Here is a 25,606-nt window from a genome sequence, read left to right as displayed (position 1 = left end):
TTTTCTGTTCCAATATTCTATTCTCAATAATAGCAGTGAAAGCAGAGAACTGTGGCCATACAGCAGAAGTGTCTTCTAGATCTTGAACTGCTGAAAATATATTTCATATTTCTTTGAGATCACTGAAGGTAGTTTACTGATATGTGGTTGTGCATTGTGGGTTAATTGGTTTTTTTTGTAATATTTAAATTGCCTGTTTAGCTAATCAGTAAAATTTATCCAAGACTCATTGTATAAAATTCTGCATTCTAAAACTTCTGTGAAGTTTTAACTGGCTTTTTTCATGTTTCTTTGTCATTTGACAACTACTTCCTCTTGTTCCCTTCCCTTTTTCCACTGTATCTTGGGTCTAGTGTGTCCTTTTAGCATTTTTCCTTGTGTGCACACCAGCATTATTGCTGTCAACATAGCACAACACTACTGTGGGCACAAACAATGCCAGTCAATTAGTGTTCACTCAGCAGCACCAGGCACAGAACACAGTTGGGCTGTTTTGCTTGGGACCTACATGAATAGAGAATGTTAATTTCTTCATTAATGACTTTCATTCTGATTTTTTTTTTAGCTTTTGAAGAATATTCCTTTCTAAATTGATAATTGTGAGGTAGAACAGTCAAAATTTAGTTCTAAGCAGGTTGACAGCGTCTGTTAATATTTATAGCCAAATGTGATATTTTTCTTCATCTCATGAATTATTAATTCTGTGGGCTTACATTTCATAAAACATAAAGGAAGGTTTGTCTTTTCTTTTGAATGTTCAGTTTTGACACAACAGTTACTAATATGAGTACTCTGTGACAGATTGCCTTATGGCATGTCTGGTCTTATGACCCACTGAAGCTTTTTCTTTTTTCCCTTGCTTTTTTTTATTATTTAATTTTAAATCCAATGTGTGGCTTTTTCAGTGCAGTTGGCCTCATTACACCTTGTTCAAGTCGGTGGGTATTTCTTACAGGCTCGATCTTGGAGGCACTTTGTGATTGTCCTCTTAACACAGGGATCATGTTTAATGTAGCAAACTTAGATTGCTGTTTGATGTTAATGACAGCCTATCAGGCTATTATTAAATATGTATGAGGTGTCACAATGCACTGTCTTCATGCTGCTGGTGGAGGAAATGATTTGGTAGATTGCTTTGACAATATGAGTTTAAATGTGGGACTCACCAGTCTTAAAAATGTATTTTAAAAATTGCCTGGAAAATGAATGATATGTAGTAGTATAGAATCTTCCTAGAAGAGTGGCTGCCTGTCACACTATTAAGGCAAATAACTATGTTGTGTTATCAAGACAAATAAACTGCTTTGGTTTCCAGTGTTCTTGCTGGAATGTTGCTCGAAGTTGTTGGAGAATGTCGAGACACCCTCAGAACAGTGTTTGGGTACCAGGCTTGTGTGATTTGTAGAGGGCATCAAGGATGTTTCTGAAATTCTAAATGACCACAGCTTGAATGACACTAAAACCAATGTTAATGTGAGGGAGAACTACTTAATTAGTTTACTTAGGTATTTGTTATGACATTATTGGCACATCAGAGAATACTTACAAGGCTGCCTGCCTCACAGAGCACCTTAATGAATTCTTTAGTTCTTCCTTTAATGAACGACATCCTTACTGCCCCAGCTTTCATATGGTCCCTCTTGTCACCTGCGGATAATGCTCTCTTTGTCCCCATTGAGTAGGCAACTGAGGAAAATCGCTTGGTGCATTCAGATGTATTCTAATAGAATTCATAGAATCTGCTGTATGTCCAAAAAAAAAAGCAGCTGTGCATTGGCATTTACATCTCACATAATGAAAGCAGAGGTATTTCGTGTTCTCTCTGCCGCTGTGTTTATGTATGTACATACACAGATTTAATCCACTTTACCTTCATTATTTTTTTAATTGTTTCTGTCACAGGGAGATGTTTCAATATAGCCTCCATTCTCAAAAGCAAGAGAGTTCAAAATTGAGGATTTCTTACTGTACGGCTTTTAATGGCCTGTTAGAATTCTTGAATGTGGCATATTGGCATGTCAGTAAAACTGAGAGGGAAACATCAGCGAGGGGGAAATGTTTGTTTGACTCTCTGTTGGTTTTGCACCGCAGTACTTCAGCACTGTGTAACCCTTCTGTGGGCATGGTGAAAGAAGGAAAAACTCTTGATTTTTTTCTGCCAGTGAATTAGATGGCTGGATACTATTACCTCCAAAATATTGCAAGTAAATCATTATTAACTGTTGTGCTGAGTCCCAGTTGCTAATGGTCTGTTGTTTGTCTGTGGTCTCCACTGCAGAACATGTGATAGTGCGTGCCTGCCAAGGTTCAGGGTAGTTCATGAGAACTGGTGTTACCTCATAATACAACCTCCTTCTGCAGTGCAGTGATATTGAGGCTTGGTCCCTTTTCTTGCTAGTCGTGGTTCTCCTCTGCCACAGTGACAAAGTGAAAATTTTCTGTGGGTCTTTTAGTTTGTTTTCTTGTTTTCAAGCAGCAGTTGATATATTGGATATAGAAATTGCCACAAATAAAGAAGAATCTGCTAATTGAATGAAGAAAATACATTTTAATAGTTAGTAAAAAGAGCTAGTTCATAAAGTCTGTCCTGAAGATGTTGGAACAAGAGAACTTGAATTGTTGTGCAGAATAATTAGCATATTATTTAAAGTTAAATATAAAATTACTAGGCTTGCAAGAAGGAATGTTATCAAGGCACTAAAATCTTGGAGTTTTTTAAACTCAGCAGTAAACTTCAAAGTCTATTTAATTTCTGAAGTTATTTTTAGGTTTTAGGTTTTTCTGGCAAATAACCTTAGTGCACTGAAAAAGATTGAAAACTTTAAACTGAATATGTCATACAGATCTTGTGGAAGTTAATCATGTTTTGGAAACAAGCATAAAAGCTTTCATCTGAAAAGTTGAAAATATGTGTGCAGCCTTCTTAAGACAGATGGAAAATAACTTGAGTTCTACAAAATATCAGCTAGGCACTTCAGCCACTCCTCAGACAGCACTTTCTGTGTGTATTTTTTCAACTTTAAATAAACATAGTATAATTAGCTGGGTAAAATAACAAATATTTTAAAACATCAGTATAAAATTTCTATTGATATCTCCAGTTTCTACAGCTAGGACCAGTGAATTCTTTGTCCTTGAACTTGGTTTTTTTAGGATAGTCCAAATGCAGGTGTAGTCACTTCTTTCAAGTAGCTGATGCAGCTCTGAATTGTTCCTTGCAGGAGCTGGAGCGCTGTTCAGACTTGTTTGAAATCTCATCGATTCTAATTTCAATGTTTCACTAGTGGTGGATATTTTGGGCTTCACTGTATGAAACTGCATCAGGCAGTTTCTCCTCTCCACATGGTCTGGAATGCAGCCCCTGCTTCCCATGCCAAAGTATATTAGCTCTGGAGTTTGAGACTTCTTTGCAGCACTCTGAGGTTGGCTAGCTTACCTGTGGAAGGGCCAGCTGCCCCGGGAGCCTCAGAGCCCATAATTGCCCATTCTCTCTGCAGTGAGGCTGGTTGTGTTGCTGGGAATGGAGAAGTGTCACTTGTTTTTTGTTTTTTTTTTTTTTTTTCCCCAACTGTTTCCTGGTGGATTGCTGTCCTGAGAATGTGCTAGAAATGCAGAGATGCTTTTGCAGAAAGCAGGATTTTCCTGAAAGTGTTACTAGTACATGGTAGCTGTAGTTTGACGGTTTAATTGCATTAGCAGTAATTTTCTTTTGCTGTGATATTTGCAAGATTTTTGGGAGTATGAAGTTAGGGGAAGCCTCTGTGTGGGGAAGAGGTTCAGTGTCAGAATTTAGCAGACCAGGTGTTAAATTTTGCATGCCCTTTCCAGGATTTTGGGAAACCTTCAGCTATTAATTGAGGGCTATTATTTGGTTATCTGTCTTTTTATTATCCAGAACATTGATCTAAAACTTGAGCAGTTGTAGGAGATAGTTGGTGTTCCTGTTTGGAAAGCTGGTGGGAAAAATGATGTTTCCTGTGTATTTTGAATGGCAGTGTAGCAGAAGCTGTTTTGTTCCATGCACACACATGTCCAGCAGGACTAACTGCTTGCTCCTAGGATTGCCAAATATTTAGTTGTGTGAGAATGTTTTCAGTTTGTCAAAATATAGCAATTTTCTACTAAAATGTTGCATGCCAATACTTCATTATAATTTCTTGCAGCCATTGAATCTGAAATATTTTAAGTTCCTTTGTGCCTTGAAACAGATGTAAAACTCAGGGGATTTTTCTTACAGTAATGGCTGTGAAAATTTACCTAAATTGCAATTCTTCTAACATATGTGCTTAAGAGAAATTGCTGGAGCATAATTCCAGAAGTGGAGAATTCCTGTACGTGTAGAGCTGTGTGAACCTGCTGTGTCTGTCGGTGCTGACACGACCTGAGTGACTGTCAGTGCTTGGACCTGGAGCAGGACGGGTGACTGAAGTGGCATTGCCAGAAATAGCTTTTTCTAGATGCTGTGGATGGGCTGAAGCTTTCCTGTGTCTGGAGGGTATTTATTCTTTCTAACAGCCTGGGAAAGGGAATAATTTGGGATGAATGTGGAGAAGACAGAAGACAAGGCAGACAGAGGAGTAGGCTGGGACAAGTAGCTGAGTGATCCTTAGGTGCAGAGAGAGGCTCTGCTTGGGAAGAAGGAGGACAAGCACACCTGTGCTGGGTGGCTGGCAGGGTTTGGGAGAAGGCAGACAGGGAATTTGTACCACTGGGAGTAGAGACTGAGGAGTGTAAGAGAATAAAAGTGGTGTATTGGGAAATTGTGAAATGGGATTTCCAATACTGGACATGGGGACAGGGAGGTTGGAGAAGAACTGATGTGGTGTTGTCAGAGAATGGAACAGACGGGGCAGGGATCCTTGAGACAGACAAACGGACTGTCTGCAGGGAGAGAGCCTGGATGGGCTCAGTCAGACTGGCTGGGAACAGGATGGGATGTCACTCTGTTAAGGGTGCAGCTACTCTGTGTAGAAATGGTTGCAGCTGTGCTGCCTTCTTTGCTGCAGTGGTCGTTTACTAGGCAGGGAATTTGGAAGACAAAGGTTTTGTGATTAGTACAATTCAAGGTTTTTCCAAAGGCTGTCCTTACTTGCTTTTTCCCTAAGGGATACTGAATAAACCACTTCAACCATTGCTTTTTGGGGATAATTCTAATTGCTTATTTTGTATTTCTGACATTCAAGGTAAAACTCTGGGTCTTGATTAGTAGAAGTATTGAGCATTCACAGCTTCATTCTGAGGGGAAACTGTGCTTTGAAGATGGACTGTTTCGTAAAGCTATGTATGTTGAGAAGGAGGTGCTTAAATTGGTGCCAGAATTAATTAACACTTTTGATCTCTATTCTTGGCCCACTTTCTAATCTGTAAAATGGGGATATTACTACCTCATCATTTCTAAGGCCATTTGTGAAGATATTTTATTAATTTGATATTCCAACAATGCATACTAGGAAACTGTATCCCTCCCTGAAACTTATATTTAATAATAGGTTATGAATAGTGCACAATAAACAAAGCCTAGAGACATTTTCAAACTGCTCATTAGCTGAGTGTCATGAATGAATGAGTAAAGGGTCTTCTAACATAAAGAAAACAGAACTGAAAATTGCATGCACACACTCTCAAGGGGGAGAAATTATGGTGGCTCTAATTCTGAGATTTTCCTTATACATATATTTATATCCAAATAATTGACATAATGGTTTTGGGAAAAGTATTTTTAAAGTAGTCTTTTGTGCATGTTTGTGTAATTTGTTTCTTTTCACGATACTGATTTATCTTGATCCATAATTGCAGATTTTTAAACATGGAATCTGGTTCTTTTGGCTTTCAGCAGTATCCGTGTCTCTCGTGCTTTTTTTTCTTTCTTTCCATGACTGCTAGATTGAATTTAAAGAACAAAAAACCCCAGTACCACCACCCCCATGCCAAACCTCCTCACACAAAGTATTTTTATTGAGCATATGGTTATATTTTATAATATAGAACAGTTTGGCACTTTGCTGAAGTTACATCATTGATATATGTTAAAAGCTTCAAAATATTTTTTCCTCAGTGGTTTATTTTTTGCTTTCTGTATCACCTTTACCTTAGCTTTTTCCTTACTCATTTTTGAAAAAAGCTTCAAAAGATAGTGTAGCTTGAAGAAGCCTTTAATATAATGGGATAGTGTAACACAGAGTGTGCTAATTACAGATCAAAGCTAAACTATTTTTATGTGCCTTTTCCTAAGGGAGGAACCTGGGGCTTTGAACCAGTCAAGCTAATTTTTGCCACTAACCTTTTTTGAGGCTGCTAAAACCCTTTTCTTTTTCTTTTAAAATTTTTTTAACCTCCTGTAATTAAAAAATAGTTCATCCTATTCACCTTTGTGTGTCTATGTTAGCTGTGTAGCAGGTAAAAAAGCAGGGTGGGGTGTTGTGAAAGGAAGTGGCTTCTCTGTGGATGGAGCTGTGAAGTCTTAAAAGAAAAATTGAAGGCACAGAGCCCTGGCAGGGTGGTAGAGCTGCTTCTGGTAAGCTTTTCCTCCATCCATGTGTGTCACCGAGGTGTCTGACAGGTGCTCCACTGTCACCATTGCTGTCAGCACAAGTGACCACAGTGAGAGCAGCAGCAGCAGTTTACCTTGTGTGTGTTACATACATGTACTGGCAGAATGAGAGCTGGCTGGTCCCCCGGTTTATAATCAGTGGGATAATTGGGCTGGGTAATTGCCAGGCAGCCTTGTTAGTTTTGCTGTGAGTCAGCCATTGTGTGTGTCTGCTGCTGGAATAATAAGAATAAGCGGGCAGGTTTTCTGCTAAAATAATTAGACAATCAACAGTGTTTTGTCTTGTGGTCAGTTGCCTTCACAGACATCACACCTGAAGCTGTTGTGGAAGTTCTGGCTGTACACACAGGAAAATAATGATGTCAGTCAGCTATGAAAAGTTAACGTGACAGCAAACTTCATTTAACTTACACAGGCTGTTCCAATAGGCTTTGGAGATCTCATCTCCACCTTTTCCCACTGGTTCTAAAATTGTCTGTGAGCCTTTAAAGAGCAGGGAGAGTTGGAAGATTTTATTGCATAATAGTTCTGGATACTTTTATTGTTTGAAATAACCTGCAAAGAATACTTGGGGACTAATTTTCATTTTTCACAGAGTTGCATTTGAAAAATTTGCACTGTCAGTGTTTGCACTAGGTGGATAACTTGCTCAGAATAGAGATTTCAAATCTGTCTGCCTTGTTTGTAGAGGAAAGAAAAAAAAAAGTTAAGATGATAACCTCTGTATTTACTGTGTCATGTTTTTTATTAGGAAGTAGAGTTAATGATTCAAGCAGAAGTTTCACCTCTTCAGGCTGTACCAGTTTTCCCAAGGGGATTTTTTGGGAGAGAGATGCATGTAAACAAATACTGTTGAATTTACATATGTGGCTGTGTGTTTTAAGAAGCCCCACTCAGCAGTAACAGCAGAGACAAGGAAAATGATGCAGTATTGGAAATTTTATATTAGTGGTTCTGCAAGTATATTGGATTTCAGTAGGTGATCTCTATTTCTGAACACTCTGTCCTTGCTCTTTTGCATCAGCAAAAATGTTAGATGGAACAGAGGGACTGTAGGTGGGCTGCTCAATAAGGAAAAATGAAATGAATCCTTGCAAAGAAAGTTGGCTAAAAATACATTTATGTAAAGTGACTTTGTCCAGAGCTTTCTAAGGAATATGAGTTGAACCAGAAGTCTTACTAAGTTTGATATTAGCATGAAAGAATATATACTAAAATGGAATACATGAAAAATTTTCCTTGCATTTTTTTACAAGGCTTATAATTTCTTTTAAGTCAATGTCTTTTTTTTTTTTTTTTTTTTTTTTTTTTTTGTCTGAAATATGATTCTGCTTGAGAAGATGCTTCTGTCTCAGTTCTGTTGTGTCCCCACAGCATTCTTCTGGGGTTTTGTTTTCTTTTTTTTTAAAGGAAAGACCACAGTTTAATTCTACTGACTTGTCCATCTGATGCTAACAGGTACTTCTATTGGTACCATTATTTTGTGTGTTAATTTTTGTACAGTATCTTAGTCTTTTGTTGCTCTTGATAAAATAAAGTTTACTCTATACTAAGATGACTATTAAAGGAGATTTAATTTTTTTAAACTCTTCTTTTATGATTTCTGAAAGGGTAAAAAATAAATGTATGGCATCTTCAGTAAGAGGGGAAGGGGATACAAACAACTGTTAAAAAAAGTTGGAAAACAAACCAGGTAAATATTTTTATTTTCGCCGCTTTATTGGCTGAATACTTGCTGCTTTTTGTATGTTCAGTTGATAGATGAAAAATAGTTTGGGTGGGTTTTTTTGGTATTTGTTCTCTTTTTACAAGTAAGAGACAGCTGCTACTCTTGAAATGTAGGCAAATTTGATGACACTGTATATCAAACTGAATGAATGAATCAGGATGTGGTGGGAAGTTCTATTTTTGTTCTGCATAGAAAGCAAAGAAAAATGGCAGAAAACTTGCCGTGGTCTAAACAGATGGGCAGCTGAATTAATCAAAGACCAGAACCAGACAAAACTCCTGGGGTGCTGTGTTGCTACTAGAATTATGTAGAATTCTATTTCTATTCTATTCTATTTCTATTTAAAATAGAAAGCAAGACCTAGGTACAGACTTCCTCTCTGGATTCATGAGTCTCCAGAACATTGGGATGTTGCCACCCATCTTCCCTGGCCTGTCTTGCTAACCCTGCATGCCCTTGCCTGTTGTGGTTTGTTTCTGTTGTGTTCAGAGTGAGAACTCGTGCTTGTTTCCATAATTTCCTGTTATGGCTGCCTGACCTCCTCTTTCCTCTTTGTTCTTCCTGCTCGTCCATATTAGAAAAAGCTCTCAAAGAAACACAGTCAGAAGTGGTCAAGAGCTTTATTGTGTTCCTCAGAAGTTCTGTGTAATCATTTTGCATCTCTTTGCTCTTGATGCAGGTCAGATTTCTTCCTACTAGTATCTGGTCATTGAATCACGGTGTTACAAGTTTATACAGTAAAGTATAAAACCTTCCATGGTTTATATTTTTGTAAGCTGTAAGTAAAGTCATGAGAACAAAAAGATGTGATGAAGATTATGATGGAATCATGAAAGAAAGGAAGGAATCTGTTTAAAGTAGCGAAATCATCATTCCCATTTTACTTTTCTTCCAAATACTGTCTTTCAAAAACAGCTCTAGGCTATAGCATGTGCAGGGAAAAATTCAGATATATGTTCTTGTGGGCTTGTTTGACAGTTCCACAGTTCTTTTCTTTTCTTCAATAATGACTCTGCAAAATTGTTTAGATGATCAATTTATCAACTCTCTGCAAGAGAAATTAATAAACATCCAGCTTTCTTTACTCCAGTCAGCTTCTTAAACACTCACTGTGTTGTCTTTTTTCTTATTTATTCCTATTTGTTCTCTTTTCAGTGAGACCTAAACCAGACTAAATCACACCTTAAAATCCTCCAATACGCCAAGATCAGAACTGAATGCTAAATTTTGTCCAAGCGTGGTTATTGAGATGTAGGCAGTCATATCTGAATTTCTAGTTGTGTGGAAATCATCTGTGTTCACTCTCTCTACTCATCTGCAGGAAATCTTAGTTTTCTTAGAAAATCCAGACATAGTCCTGTGAGTTTGCTGTATGTGTTGTCTGAATTTGGCCTTTTAAGCCTAGGTAGGACTAACTGCTAACTGCTGTCACTTTTACTTGTGGAGTTCAACCTTTTAAAGGATCATCTTTAGAATCTCAGTATTGTATAACTTCCTGCCTTTATGTTGACTTCAGATATTTTTCTGCATCTGTCCTTTGTTTTGTTTGTCAAGAAACTGAATGGCATTTGCTGTTTAGGTGCAGGGCAGTTATGTTTAATTTCATTATTATGGAAACATTTGGAGAATATTTAATTTTTCTTTTAGCAATCCATGAGAGAACCAGGAGAGTTCTGTTTTTCCACGATGAAACTGCTTAGTCATTCTGTAAAAGGGATAAATACATGAACTGGTGATACAGCCTGCCTGCCTTAAAGCTCTTTAAGGCATTTGATTAGCAAATTTATGACCACCAAAATGTCCAGTTGTATTAAATGACTGAATTGCAGTTTTGTCCACAATGTACTGACATTGTGGTGACTCTTCAAAGTAGTTTCTTGTGGTTCCATTCTCAGATGGAGATGGAAGTTTCATGGGATATGGCTTTTGAAAGAAATAATTGTTTCAGGGAGCCAGCCTGCTGCCAAAGCATGCCTGGTGTTCTGTTTACCTGACAAAGCACTGGCTTGCAGCACTGCCCAAATTTTTAATGCACGTGTACAGGCAGCTCCCTTTTTGCCCAGTTTCAGCTAGTTTCAGATTTCTTTCACCTCAGACAGGATCATGTTTTTTTAATGTCACACCCTAGAAGGTCAGTGGTCTGAGGGACATCAGGACTGTCCTTTGAGCCTAAGACCGGTGGAAGAAGGAGAATAATGAAGTGTTGAAGAGGAGAGCACTTCAGAGGGAGCTGTATGTCAGGCTGTATTCTCCTCTGGGCAGGTAATACCACCCTGTGTACAGTGGGAGAGAGCTGTACGAGGTTAACTGGGAGGTGTGGACCTCAGGATGCTTCAGGCACTAAGCAGTGGATAAGTTTCACCATTGACTGTGGTGTTTCTTTGCTGTGCTACAGCAGAGGTTAAAAATTATTGTTGCAGCATCATGTCTTCTGCATTTTGGCTTCCCTGTAGGGAAGGAGGAAACACCACAATCTTTAGAACTGGAGTTTGCATTGTGGACTACTTTAAAATGAAGGAGAAAGGGAAGGATCCTGCTTTGAATACAGTTCATGTGTGCTGTATGAATTTAATTATGCTGTTTGGCACAAAAATAAGTTTGCCTGTGTTTTCTGTCAACTTACATTTCTTGTTAGAAGGTAAGGTTCTAAACAGAAATGGAATTTTCATTTTGACTTCCTCAGAACTAACTGTGTCTGCTGGATTGTTTCCTAAAAGTGCAGAACTTGTTTCAATAGCTGGTTTTGCAAAATTATTCTTTTTGGTAATGGCTTTTCATTACTATTTTGCCTACTGGTAGACAACAGCCTAAGAAAAAATTGAGAACATGTATTTTGTGGGAAAAAGAGTAATTAATTACTGAACAACACAATGTTAATTGAGTTTATTTTAAAGATTGCATTATTTTTAAGCCCATATAAATGAAAATGCTGCCTGTTTCTTTGTTTAGTTTTAAACATTGTTAGCAAATCTAGCAGCTCTCTTTTTCCATCCTCTTTAGATGGGTAAATTCTCTGGGGTTAAGTAATATCATTGATGCTTTCAGGAGGAAGGTATTATTGTCCTGCAAAATTATTAACGCCTTCAGCAGAGTGAGACCACTTTAAGTTGCATCCTTGCACTTTAAAAACTGAAGCCAGTTTTGTACATCAGCTACAGTGCTCGGGATGGCTAGTGAATAACATGTTAAAAGAAAACTTGTACATAAATACTTTGAAAGTACACTGCTGTACTTTAGGTAAATCGGAAAGGGAACGTGTAATTGAAAATCTTCCCAGTTCAGGCATTTTGTGAATGGCGTTTCATCACCGCATTCAAGTTAAAAAAATAATAATTCAGAATGCTTAAATAAAGTACCTAGTTATAATTATGATAATTTCAGAATGCATTTTAAATCAGGGTACTGTGCTTTCATGTACACATACTTAGATGTATTGTGTATTTGTTTTTAAATGAAAAGAAACCTGATCTCCATCTTCCTGTTGACATCAAACAATCCTCTGATATGCAAATCCAGCTATGGGGAGAACAGATACACAGGGTTTGTTTGGATTCAGTCCAAGAGTGAAAGAAAATTATATTTAAAGACGTAATTTATATGCTTTGCCTCATTTAAATGAAAATGCATTTTGAAATAATCCCTATAACGAAAAACATTTGGTGGAATGTTAAGATCCTTTGTACGACTGATGCATTTTGCTATAGGTAGTTTAAAAGCATCTCTCTCATACTCCTGTGTGTCTGTAATGTGCAGATGCAGCTGTCAACTTCTCAGTGGCATGTTTTAACGTAGTATGAATTTTTTTTTTTTGGCAAATTAATAAATGTTTGTTATGAGTATGTTCTTAAAGCGTGCATGAGTGTGAAGTCTGTACCCACAATTAAAATACATCGGATACTTTGCTTTCTGTCTAAAATTTTGCTAGTCTTAATGTTGTTTATGTATTTTCTCCTTGTGTGGAACTTCAAAACCTGACACAATACAATTTCTTTGGAAACATAGGCTAAACAAGCAATGAATTTTCAGTCTTCTTCCCTTTAGCTGCAGAATTTATAATGATGAAACTTTTACATTTTAACATCGGCTGAATTTCAGGTTTTCAGTAGGTGTCTTTGGAGGACTGTTACTCAGTTCCTGAATACCACGTTTGAAGCTGATGTGAATAGCAGAGTGCAATTGTTTTGTGTAAGCTTTAACAGGCCAGTGAACTGCCACCAGTGATCAGGACTGGGTCTTTATACACGATAGAAAATATTTGAATGGGAGTTACATCACTGTGAAATTTTCAGAAATCAGTTCATTTAATTTCCCTTTCATGTACTGCAGAAGTTTTTAAAACTAATGTGACCAATTCTTCTTACATGATCTTTGTGACTGTGTGATACTGCGATTCTTTTTTTTCTTTGTTTTAGAAAATGAGGGTATGGAAATAATTTTTGGGGTAAGGAAGTGTATTTAATTTGGGACGTTCTGTGGTGCATAACTTTATATGTGGCCTTAATTTGTTCTTTGGCTCCTTTATACTAGATTACTCTGACCACATTTATCCAACATTGAGGAGTGCTAAATACTGTATAAATCTATAAATCCTTTTTTGGCATAGGAGTTTTATTTCATTAATGTTATTTGTGGCTCTTTGTGTAGACCGACTTAGACACATGCAGTGATGATACATATATTAATATTTAAGGGGAAAGTTTTCTGTGTCAAGAAATTTTGTTAAACCTTTCTCATTAGGTTGTGAGCCTCTTGTATTTTTTTTTAAATTAAGGATTTTCTGTCTTTTTTCAGTAATTTTATGCAAGTTTTAATTTTTAATATTCACTAACCATGTTTTTTTTAAGCATTTTAAGAAACAGAAGAGGTTGATTCCTGAAAGAACAGTTTGGAAGTACTTTGTTCAGCTTTGCAGTGCCTTGGAACATATGCATTCTCGTCGTGTTATGCATAGAGGTAATACAGGATCAAAGATGATTTGTCCTTACTATACCCTTGACTATGTGAGAATTAAGCTGGCTGAAATAAATTTTGACAGCTGAAACACTGTATGTTTCTGTGAGATTTTATAAGTAATAGAAAACTGAGAGAAGTTTGTGGTTGTACATTTGTTGTGGTAGGCATTTGTTTGATAGCCTTTTCAAAAGGCTATTTTGAAGTTTTTCAAAATAAGCAATGGTTCTGTGAGTGATGGATACCCTGCCATAGCTACTTCAGTTTTCTGGCTCTTATCTTCTGCCCTGTATTTATTCTTCTATATTTGCCTGTTGTCTCGCCCAAGTGTTGCTGCCTGCCTTGCACAGATCTGTCAGTCCATTCTTTACAGCCCTTGCACCTGGTTGTCGTATAGTATCTGCTCCTGCCCTTGCTTATGATGTACAGGCCCTTCTCCCAGTCTTTTCTCCATTGGATTATGTGTAGGTGTGAGCGTTTCCTCCAATTCTCTGCTCCTTTCCACTATTTCCAGTCTCTGTGTCCCAACAGCCCTGGTAGTTGCCAGCTATCCCTGTCAGGTACTAAAGTTCCTTGGCCCATTTTAAACCTCGGTGCTGCTGTCTCCTCTGGATGTGGTCTTCATTTCACCTCGTAAATCTTGAGTCAAAGAAAACAGATCCTAGTATAGCTTCTTCTTAGATCTGCTATTTTTTTCCACTTTCTGAAATCCCTCTGGTGATGGGATTGTGAGTTGTGTGTGGGCTGTCACTTTTTGGGTTTGGGTGACATTGCCTGTCTTAGTTTGGTGGCTCCCTGTGCTAGAATGCAGCTCACTGCCTGATAGGAGCAGTCCCTCAATAGCTGCTGAGCCCTGTCATTTGCAGCTGGAAAATTGGCACCCTTAGCAGATGAGCTTAGATACCCCTGCTCCTGCAAATGCCTTTCCCTTGTGATTCTCCTTTGGTTTTTTTCCCCCTTTGTGCATTTGTACAGGTGCCTGCAAGTGTGAATGATACAAAGAGAAGTACATAAAATACAGATTCTTTCCATAGGGTGCCAGTATCTTCCTTTAATATTTTTATAATTAAATTAGTTAATTCCTGTATATTTTAGCTCAAAACAAAAGGATTTAAGTTCCTTAAACTGAATACCAAGTTCAAAGCTTCTGGCAAACCTATGGCAAATCTAGTGATTCCATGGTTGCATGCCAAAAGCAGTGGCAGTTAAAGCTATTTTTAAATTGAGCTATATCCATGTTGGATTATTACACAAAGGGTTATCCAAACTCCTGAAAACTGGGTCAGATAGCAGGAGAACATAATTGCTTCTGTCTTCCTCTAAAGCTTGTAAGGTTTTGTAATTTTTTCACTGGAAATCTGAAAATGCTTGTGTTTGAAGGGTTATTAACCATTCCTTTTACTGTGCCTGTATCTTATGCAAACTGTAATCCCCTCTTATCAAAAGTGAACTGATTTCTGTAAGTTTAAGGCTAGGGTAGATTGCTCTTCAGCAGAGTAAGAGCTAAACTCCCTTGCCAAACAAATAACAGGTCAGTTTATCTGGGAGACTAACAAGGTAGGTATCTTGTTAGAAATCACAGAATAGGAGTCTCTGCTGTTGTCTCTAAGGGATTGGATTAAAACTTAAACTGGATATTACTTGTGAAAAATAACTGTCTGGGGTATACATCATTATTTTTCTTTGTTTCTACTTGATTAGCCCAATTCCATTGACGAGTTCAAATAACCATTCTCCTGAGTAAACTTACTTTTTTTTTTAATGCCTGCTCTTATAGAGAATCAGTTATCTATTTCAAATAAATGACGTTGTGCCACTGTGGGTAATTGGTTCAGCAAAAGTGATGAAATATGCTGTACAGTTCTTGAAAACATATTTAGGCTGTTACTTAAGGACATAACAAAAGAGATTCTCTAGTTCTAATGTAAGTCTCTCTATGTAGCTTATATAAAGTAGTAATATACTCCCTTGTATGTGCTTCTTGACTTTGGGGGTATAGTGTTTTTGTGTTTGTTTGTTTGTTTTTTTTAAAAAAAATACTTTCTGTGGCTCTTGGTTTTCTTTGCTTGAGTGATGGTTGTACTACTAAAATAGTGGATTTGAAATTCTACATTCCCGACCCGTTCTTTCTGAGTAGCACTGTCAAATTTGACCACTATTACCTGTAAATAAAGTCCTCTTTGGGTCTGTTATTAATAGAAGAGTAGCTTTTCTTTCAACCTCACTGTGACATCTAAATTTTTACATTTATTTTTCTTTCAGATATAAAGCCAGCAAATGTGTTTATTACAGCTACAGGAGTAGTAAAGCTGGGAGACCTTGGACTTGGTCGATTTTTCAGCTCCAAAACCACAGCTGCACATTCTTTAGGTAAGCTTTCTCTCAGGTACAGATGTTGGACAGGTAAAGTATTTTACATGGTGGAAATACTGTGCCCACTCAGGAGGAAGAAGAAAAGGGTTAGGACCAGCTAAAGCTGTTCTTAAGTAATAATAAAAATAATAAAGATGTTCTTAATAAAAAAATGGTCAGCACCATGGACAAATACAGGAACACTGTAACACTGAGCTATTTCTTTCAGCATACTTTGGGGATTTTCCCTCCTTTGTTTGCATAATTTAGTGTACATTTTCTCCTCTGAACAGGTCTTTAAGACAATAGTGTTACCTAGAAATGCTAGGAAAAATAAGGTGATAATATGGATGCATTTTTTAAAAATTGACTTCAGTTTTATTCAGTGTTGGGAGGAATCTCCTAATTCTGTGTGCCTGCATAAGTAGCATTAATGACCTCTTGGTTACATGGTTTCAAAGGGCTCTCAGAGGAGCTTCCATTTTTTAAGGTGATGTTTCTCAGTCTAAGCTTAAGTAGTTGAGGGGAGATCAGAATTAACAAAACCAATTCCCAGATAGCTTTTTTCTCTTTTTTGGTTTTGCAAGTTTGATGAAATGCTCAGTTTATTCTTTGCAAGCACACAACACTAGCAGTGTTTTCTCTCTATCCAAACAAAATTTTCATGTAATTTGCATCTTTTGAGTAACATGTGAATCCTAGGATGATTAAAAGGCCTTTAAAGAAAAGTTAAATATTTGGCATGTATTTTAAGTTTAAAAGTAGGTAACAGATGAATGACAGAATCGAAGAGGATCTCTGTAGAAGAGAAAAACCTTGTAAATAGAGTAACATCTTTAAGATCTTTAAAGAGCAATGTAGGAAATAGTATTCATAATAGTGTTAAGTTTGGGTTTTTTAGATGCAAAAACATTCTTTTCCCTCACTGAAGTGTCTGTGTTTGGTGGTTGCTGAACTCAAGCCTGTTTATTGAGGTAGGAGTGATACATGTGGTAATGGCCAAAAATATAATATTTTGGGTGGGAAACTTTTGACACTCCTTACTTCCCTGTCCTCCAAAAAGCCTTTGGTCACTCCTTTATGCCTTCCAGTTTTTACCATGTTTGGTGCAGACTGGTAAAGTCAAACCCATGAGTCACTGGTGAGGTGCTGATAGGAGCCCCAGACATGGAGTGCAGTCCTGCACTAGCAGGAGACTGAGAAGGAGTGCAGGGCCCAGGCTGGAAATGTGCTGGGCTTCCATGCTGAGGGTCAGTAGATGGGACACTGAAGATCTGCTGCTGTCACAGGGTGTCACCCAAAGTGCTGCTGTTCCTGCTGCCCTTGGAAGCCAGTGGCCATCTCTGGCAACCCTGTGGAGAGGCTGGGTTGGGTTCTTGCAGGTGGGCTCTGCTCCTGCCTGCAGATGGAAGGAGGCTGTGAAGAGGGAGCTGGAAATCCTAATCTGAGTAGGAGGAGCTCTTGAATAAGGCAGAGGTCAGCAGTGAGGGTGGGAGAGCAGACTTGCATTCTGAAGCACAAGGAATTTAAAGAGGAGCAGACTGCCTCAACCCTGGATTATTTTGGCTCCTGGCAGGGGAGTTGTTGTGAAGGCTGAGCTGGAAATTAAAAAAAGCTGAAGACTGTGCCAGATTTAAAACCAGTGTAATATCCCTGAGCCCTTTAAAGCTCATCTTTTACAGATGCAAGAGTCATCCAGAGAGTGGAGAAGGAAGGGAGGATGGCAGCTTTGTTTCTTCTGTTGGTGGCTGTGTCTTCATAGAGTAGTTGTTATTTTTTATTTTCTTTTCTTCCCATCTCTTCCCATTTCCCTCTTAATTATGGCCTAATGTCAGAATTCAGCCTAGAAAAAAGCTTTGTGTCAGCTGTTAACTTAGGCTACAGAGGAGACTGACTTTCTGATTTGTTGTCACTAGCAGAGACCACTTCTTAAATTGATTTCTTTTGCAGTTTCTGGTGCTGGTTTTCTTGAAATTTCTTTCAAAGTTGTATCTTTTTATGATTCCATAAACCTTTGGTGCACATAACCTAGTAAATTACAAACATATGTGTAGCAATTTATACTTGTTTACAGGCTTTATAAAAATTTCAGTAGCAAACTAGATTCAGGCTTTCAGAGATAAAGAAATGTACTAAAATTTTAATTAGCTACAGCTTCTAACTGCTAATTATGAATAATACTGATGTAATTAGAATCTTTACTGATGGTCCATTTGAAACAAATGGAAAAACTGCACTGGACAGGGTTTTTTCGTGTTCTTAACTCTTTCTATACAGCTTTATCAAGAATTTACTATTATCATGCCTATATCTCTTTGGAAATGGAAAACATTTCTTATAAAAGGCAGAGGAAGTGGAGGCATTTGGTCTTGTTGATTTGATACAAACTTGACAAAATGTCTTGTTTTCAGAAGACTTTATATTAATGATCCAACAAAGACTTCCTTCTCCTTTCCCTACAGCTCTGTTAGGGTTTTCTTGCTGCTGTTGTTTTAATGGCTGCATGCCAGGCCTTATGCTCTTTGGTGAAATGGCAATTCTAAGGCCAGCTCGTGGATATATGTGGTTTTCTCTTTGTTAGCCATTCAGTGGATGCAAGGAGAAGTATTTTCATATTTCGGGTACAGAAAGAATCGTTTGACCTCTGCTGTGGCTATGCTGTAAGACTGCAGAGTGTGCTGTCCAGGCAGGCACTGCCACCAGCATGGGGATCCCTTCTTGCAGGGCAAAGGACCAGATCTGCAATCTTCTTAAAATGCTCAAATGCAGAGAATCATCTGCATGGAATTCTGGTCTTCTGTGTTTTGACAACTTCTGTCATTTCTGTGATACTGCTGTCCCCAGCACAGACTATGCTATGTGAGGGGTTTGACTATAAACTCACACAGGTTGTGGGGAATAAAATACCTCGTGAAAATGTGTGCAGATACTCTCCTCTCCCATATGGGTCTGTAATGCAGTAGAGGGTGTGCTGAGGTGGTGGTTTGCAGCACCATTCTGTGAGTAGAATAAAAACTCCACTTAGATCCTCAGCCATACTCAGAACCTGCACCCTCAGTGTACAGTAGTGCTGGCAGGGAAATCTGCAGCTGAGTCATTGCAGTCATCAAGGAAGCTGTGTTAAAATAGCTCTTGTATCTTATGTACAGAAACATGAGATCTCTTACAGTAGTTTGAAAACTGAAGAGAAATGATTGTGTTGTTATAAAATAACTCAAGATATTTATAGATTGACTTATGTAGAAGGACTGTCTGCACATTGTAGGCTAGGTTGCAGAGTTACTTTGGATAAGTGCAGTATTTTGACTCAGACATCTCCTATAGCTGTATTAAATAAGTTCAAAACCCTGACCATTATAGAATCAATAGGGTTGGAAAGGACCTCCAAGTTGCTGGTTTGTGATGTGGTTTGTCTGTCTTCAGTATCCACATTCATCTTGTTAAACACGTTGTATTGAGCTCTGTATTAAAAGACTTGCTGTGATCCTATGGACACTGAGTCATTCCTAAGCTATGTCTTTTGGTTACTGAAATTTGGCCTCTCTAGCCCCCTTCCTGAATTCTGATAGTTATGTATGTCAAAGCATGAAATGTCAGTAATGATTACGTGGCCATTTTTAAAACTGTGGTCTGTTAAACCTGTCCTGAATGAACCACTGCATTGTTTTGTATAATTAGATTTATCATTTACCAGACAGTTACTAGCTCTAAAAGCTATCAAGCATTTTTAGGCTGGGAGAAAAATCTATTTCAGAACTTACTATATTTCATTCCGCTCCTTGATGCACTTGTGGAACTTTACTCAGATGCATTGTGAGTTACTTGTTTATCCAGGTAGTGAGCTGGACTGTTGATATCGTAACTCCCTTTTCTGTAATAGATTCTTTGCCTCTAATCCTTCAGATCAGCTCCCTGCTCTGTATTAACCCCTATTTCCAATATGTCTGTTCCCTCTGCCAGTAACAGGAGGCTTGCATGAAGAATCAACACTTTCTGGATCTACAGCATCTTTAAAGGGAGGGAGCTCCAGAGCAGCAGCAGATTCTGAGGAGACACTGTATTTGACACAGACCATTTTCAAAGAGTTTACTGATCAGACTTGCAGGTTGTCACAGGTCTGCAAATGCAGCAAGCAAAACACTGAAGTTACTGCTTTTGTTCTTAAAAATGTAGGCACCTCAATGATTTAGCTCATTTTCTTGTAATACCCCACTTCTGTGTCTTCAGATGAGTAAAGGAAGTGAGGAAGTTGCGTATCTCTATACTACTGGGATGCTGTGCTTTACTTAACAGTAAAAAAAGATCCAGGAAGGAAGCATAACATATAATCACACTGGTAGCTGCTTACCAGCAGCACAGCTATGTCCTGAGAGCACTCACTGTGTTAAAGGGATCATTGCAATGCTTTCAGTAGTTCCTGAATGTCAGAATAATGAATCTTTAGAGTCATGTTCTGTTAAAAACCGTTTACAAGTAGTAATGATGTCTGAATCTTCAGGTTGTTTGTGTTATTCCATGAGTAACAGAACTAATTTCAATTCCTCTCACTAGTTGGCCGTCGGGGGCTGCAGGTTGCATTGCAGTGGAGGTGTTACACTAGGCTAAACGCTGTAAAATGGTAACATTTGTTCTTGCTTTTCACTATCATCAATCTTTCACAGTCATACCAGACCCCTAATGTATCAGCAGGCTTCCCAGAGCTACTGGTTAAAATTACCTTTGCTTTTGGTAGACTATGAACCTTCAAACCTCAGTGTTTTCAGCTGCCCCCTGTGGATTCTGTGAAGCCTCTTTCTGGCACATTACTCACTGCCAGCCACTTGTGTGATATCTCAGAGCAGCAGAGGCACTGCTGCTGCAGCCAGTGAACAAACACATCACTATTAAACTTATCTCTGTTGTTAGATGAATTCTGCCAACAAAGCATCAGAATATACTAAAACGGTGCTTTAATTAATGGTTACAAAATGCAGATGAAATTTTTCAGGCATCCAAGCTCACAAGTCCTTGGGGTGTTAGAAAAAAATTGCAGCGGGAAATAAAACTGTAAGATAATAAAAAATATGAAACCTGTGTCATTCCAAATGCTTAGTTGCAGTTCTAATCTTAAGATATCTGTCATTCAGTGCCCATTAAAATACTGATGTTGATACATTAAAAAACAGAGTTGCTTCTGGATATTTTGGTAGTGTTTTTGGCATTGTGGTCCACCCATCTGCTTGCCTGTTGTTTCACAGGGAAAAGACCATTCTCAGTTTTGGGTGGATGCAAACATCCTATGAGAGTAAATGTCTCCCACAGTACTCTCTTGAGTTGCCTTTCCCCAGCCTTTCTCCTTTTAAGCGGTTACCATTGTTAGCCTCAGTTCAGAGGTGCACTGAGTGCTCAGCCCAGTGCTGAGGCACTCTCAGCTTTTCCAGAGCTGAAAATCTCCTCCAGCATGTTTAGGGGGCCAGATCCATTGGAAGGTACCACATGGGGACCTCTGTCTTTGCCTGTCTGTTACAGAAGCAGTTTATATGGGTTTTCAGCATTGTTTGCCAAGGAGCAGATCAGGTGAAATTAGGGGTTACTGACAGCAGTGACCTGACCTGAGATAGGTGGTTCTGGGTTTCTCTATCTGAGCTGGGCCCTGCAAGTAGGAAGATAATTCTCCCTCCTCCTTGCTTCCTCATGACATAGTCTGACATGCAGCATTTCTTAAAGGTAGGGCACATTGTTAAAACAAAACTCTTAACTTTTGGAAATTAGTAGAGTAAAATTATCTGTCTGATTACTTAAAGCTATTTAACTTGATTAATCAGATGTGGAAGTACTTATATATTCACTGTATCTCTGTCTTCAGTATTCATACAGAGATCAATTCAGAATTAGCCTAATCTATTCAGAAGAGCAGAAGTGAAACCAGATCCTCATGTTACAATAATATGTGAGATTCATACCACAAAGAACAAAAATGAAAAATTGCTGATTTTAATCACTGATGGTGTTGCAAGAGGTTTGGTTTCAAAATAAAATCAACTTGAATTGACAGAAATCAGCTGATTTTCATCATCGGGATTCAGTGCTTAAGAAAATATTCAAACAAAATCAAAATAAAAATCTGTATAGATCTGGGACTGTTTTTGCTGCTAGGCAGTCATTTTTGGGGGATACAGGGAGAAAGTTCAGAACAATGCACTAAAATTGTCATTATCATTACTTTTCATAACTTCTTATTGCTCATACATGAAACCATCACTCACCTACTTGTTTGTAATAACATTTTTTATAGAGCAGAAACATCTCTCAGTATTTCTCTGTTCCGAGTAACTTGTGACATAGATGGGTAGGATGTGATTAAAATCAAGGGGAGAGATGTTCTGGAGTATCTAACATAAATTTACTCTGGGATAGTTGCTTTTACTCTGGGATAGATGCTGCTTTTCAAGAGCAGACATTTCCAGAGCCCACAACTCTGAGGCAGGATTAAGCTGGGACAGGCGCAGGTTTGGGAGCTGAAAAGCCCTTGTGGAATTTTGTGCTCCAGCTGATGGCTGAGTTGCCCTTAGGAACCTCAGCTTCTGCTGGGCTCGCTCCTTCCTGCCCTTATCTTGGAAGGGCCTGAATCTCAGGCTCGGTTTTAATTTCAGCTATTCAAAGTGGCTGGTTTTTTTTTAGTTCCAAAACTAGCGTTTTCAGATTGATGTATTCTCAAAGGAAGAACAGAACTCGTGAAACAAAAAATGCAGCCCATGGTAGAGAATTTCTAGCTGTTGCTTCTAGCCACAGCGATAACAGTTTGGAGAAGTAGCCAGGGATGTGTGTGTGTAGTACCTGCCCTTAGTTCTCCTTAGGAGAAACAAATTACCTATGAGGTTCCTTAAAAGCAAAATTTGGAAGTGTTCTACAACTGCATAACTCTGGTAATGAGGTGTGACCAGTGAAAATAAAGCTGTATTGGATGAAATAGATACTAATTTGTGTATTTTTGTCAAACTGAAGTGTCCTAAGTATGAGTTGAAGTTTTTAAGTGTAGTAAAATGAGAAAGATGAAAAATATTCTTCTGCCAGGAAAACGATAATTTAACTACTGCATAACAACAGAACTTTTCATTCAGAAATACTTGTGGTTTTTTGCAGTTGGTACACCTTATTATATGTCTCCAGAGAGAATACATGAAAATGGTTACAACTTCAAGTCTGACATCTGGTCTCTAGGCTGTCTGCTGTATGAGGTAATACTGATATATACAGTGAACTTAATAACACTCTTGTACTTCCCCCTTCCCCTGCCCTCCTCCCTTTACATAACTTAAGCATGTGAAATACTTTTATTTGTGTTTTACTTGAAGTTGCCTTTAAATGGGCTTGCTACAAAGATTTTACAGCAATTTTTTGAAGATTGGGCGTGACTGAAGGATTAGTAAATGAATAATAGCAAGCACATGTAGAATTGTTCTAGGTGTTTTCACGGCCTATGATGGTTATATGGTTTTGTTTATAAATGCATTGAGAAGTAGTAGGACTGATTTGAATATATAAGTAATGCTTTCAAAAACTGCAATATAGATACTTCAGTACAAATTTCTTATTTTTATAAAGACTTTAAACCTAAGCAAAATGATGAAAAAAGTTTATTGTACTTACTGCTACTAGCTTGGATGAATCCTCAATTTAACAACTTCTCCTGCACACACATGTAGTTTTTCTGTTCTTCTCTTGTGCTGGCTAAACTGCAGTTGTGTAGTTTCTCTATTGATACAGTTGAGATTGGAAAGTGACACAGTTTTAAATACTACTATATTTTGAGAAAATAAATGTACAGGGCTCATTGAAATGGAGGCAAATGAAGGTGTGAAGAACAGGTAGGTTTCTAAAACAAACACATCTTCCAAGTTCTTTGCATATAATTTCTTGATTAGAAGAACTAACAGCTGTGTTGAATGATGCTGGGGAAAAATGGTTCCATCAGCAATGGCAGTGAAGTCTCCCCAGCCATGTTCCAGGTAGAAACAAATCTACTCAAGTCATTTTTTGTTTACCTACGAGCCACCTGCCTCAGTGGGTCAGCAGAACTCATTTAACACACGCTCAGCAGTATCAGCACCTCCTTGTTTATTTTAGGATTGTGTAGAAGACACTGGCAGCCTGTTGAGGTTGGATGTTACTGCCAGGTGAATCATCTCCAGTGATATTTGTTTACTTTCTATCACTGACATGTTGCTTTGAATATTAAAATGATGAATGGCTAGACTGCAAGTCTGCAGTTTACAGATGTTTGTATAGCTGTTGCTTTGAATATTGGGGATCATTCAAGGAAGGAAGTCCAGCTGCTAGCAAGTATTTAGAAGTTTGAATCCTGAGCTAAAACTTAATCCTGTATTGGGAGTCCTCAATACTGACCATGGCAGCTGCCTTGAATTTCACTGCTCTGCTTTGCACACTCGTGCAAGCCCTAAGGTAGCAATAAAGGTAGATGAGCATTTTTCAGTATTACTATTTCTTTGCCCTTGGTTGGTTTACTTGAGGATTTTTTAAAATCTGGAAATAAACAAATAAAACCTTTGAATTACTGTTAACACCCTCCCCCCCCCCCCCCCCCCCCCCCCAGTTTAAGGTTAATTTTTCTTTTATGTTACATAAAACTAAAATGCTTGATATAAATCAGTAGTACTTTTCTGAAGAATTTTTTAAGGTTGCTGCCTTAATGCTGGTAGAGTATATTAAACACCTATGTGAATACTACATTTTTCTTTGATGTGGTGGATAATCCCAAAATACCTAAATAACTCAGTTCCATTGGTTAACTCAGCATTTTGAAATACCATTCTCCTTTGATTTTAGAGGTTTTACCAGGATGCTATTTAAGCCAGTATGGGGTAGTGTTTGTTTTCCTTATTGCAAGAATAAAATAATTATTAGGACCCTTGTTGTTGATATATAGCTACAGTGTTGGGCATTGTGTTGAACTATAGCTTTTAATTTCTTTTAAAGTGCATTTAGTTGATTCTGCAACATACCAGATATTTGTGGTGGGTTTTCTTGTTTTGTTTTGGAAGTTTATCTTGAGCATTTATCTCTAATTTTGAAATTTCAGTTACAGCAAATTCCAAATACATGCTCAGCATTTTTCTCACTTAGTATTTTTTCTTAATTATTGGAAGGTGGTTACTTAGGTTTTTCAAGACTTGTGTGGACTAATGAATGGTGTTATTTAATCTGTGCACTTTTGTGCTGGGTGTCTTTCTATGATTTGTCTATTGCCTGCATTTTAGCATGTTTTATTATGTTGATTTCATGGTGATGTGTGTTCATATGTACTCTGGATTGTCTCCAGCTTAATTGGAAAAAAGCTGTGGCAAGTTTATCACATCTCAGTAAATGCCTAATTGCCGCTAAACTCTTCAGTTACGTTTTAATTTAGGTTTAAACTAATTTGTTTTTAAAAAATTATTATTTCTTGTGTGTATAATTCAATGCTAACTGTGTGGCCAATAAGATTTTGCAGAAGTACGTTTGAAAGTCTGAATTTTTTAGAGCCCCAGGTATTTCTGAAACCTCAAAAACACTACCAGTGGAGTTTTAATTGATATGCAACAAAGTAGACTTTACTAATTAAAATCAAGATGCTGTGCTTTTGCTACATGGACCTTTACATGGAAAAGTAGGTCTTACACATTTCCTTTTATTGTTCATCGTAGCAATTGCATCCTTACAGGGTTGTAGGTTGGTGGCTTACAGTTCAAAAAAAAAAAAAAAAAAAAAGAAAGGGAAAAAAAAAGAGAGAGAGCGAGCTGCCACCAGCCCTGAAGACAGACAGTGGGCTTTCGTCCCTCAGACACCCCCAGAATACTAATCAGCAAAGTCAGACCCTGGAGGTCAGGGAGCAAGTCAATCATTCTAGCGATCGTCTCAGTGTGGAGGATCAAATTAGCCTGAAAAATTCAGCTGCTGGGAGGAGAGGGCGAGCAGCTGTCAGGGGCAGCAGCGAGATGCACTAATGAACCAGATGAATAGTGCAAAAGCTTGAAAATAAAAACAGG

General features: G+C 38.0%; 1 protein-coding gene across 5 annotated transcripts in view; it reads left to right on the top strand.

Annotated features, from left to right (window-relative positions):
- Nucleotides 1-25,606, top strand: part of NEK7 (NIMA related kinase 7) — a 68,191-nt gene that overhangs the window by 26,801 nt on the left and 15,784 nt on the right. For all 5 annotated transcript variants that reach the window (XR_005257752.1, XM_038144021.1, XM_038144022.1 and 2 more), the window contains 3 exons: nt 13,124-13,232; nt 15,492-15,599; nt 22,704-22,798. Coding sequence is in view for 4 of the 5 variants with exons in the window: in XM_038144021.1 (XP_037999949.1) it covers nt 13,124-13,232; nt 15,492-15,599; nt 22,704-22,798 (312 nt within the window). In the remaining variant the exon portion in view is untranslated. The remainder of the gene's footprint in view (nt 1-13,123; nt 13,233-15,491; nt 15,600-22,703; nt 22,799-25,606) is intronic.

Source organism: Motacilla alba, chromosome 8 (genome assembly GCF_015832195.1).
Source record: "Motacilla alba alba isolate MOTALB_02 chromosome 8, Motacilla_alba_V1.0_pri, whole genome shotgun sequence".
NCBI classification, from domain to species: Eukaryota; Metazoa; Chordata; class Aves; order Passeriformes; family Motacillidae; genus Motacilla; species Motacilla alba.
Note: the sequence above shows the minus strand (reverse complement) of the source record. Positions and strands in the feature narration are given on the sequence as shown.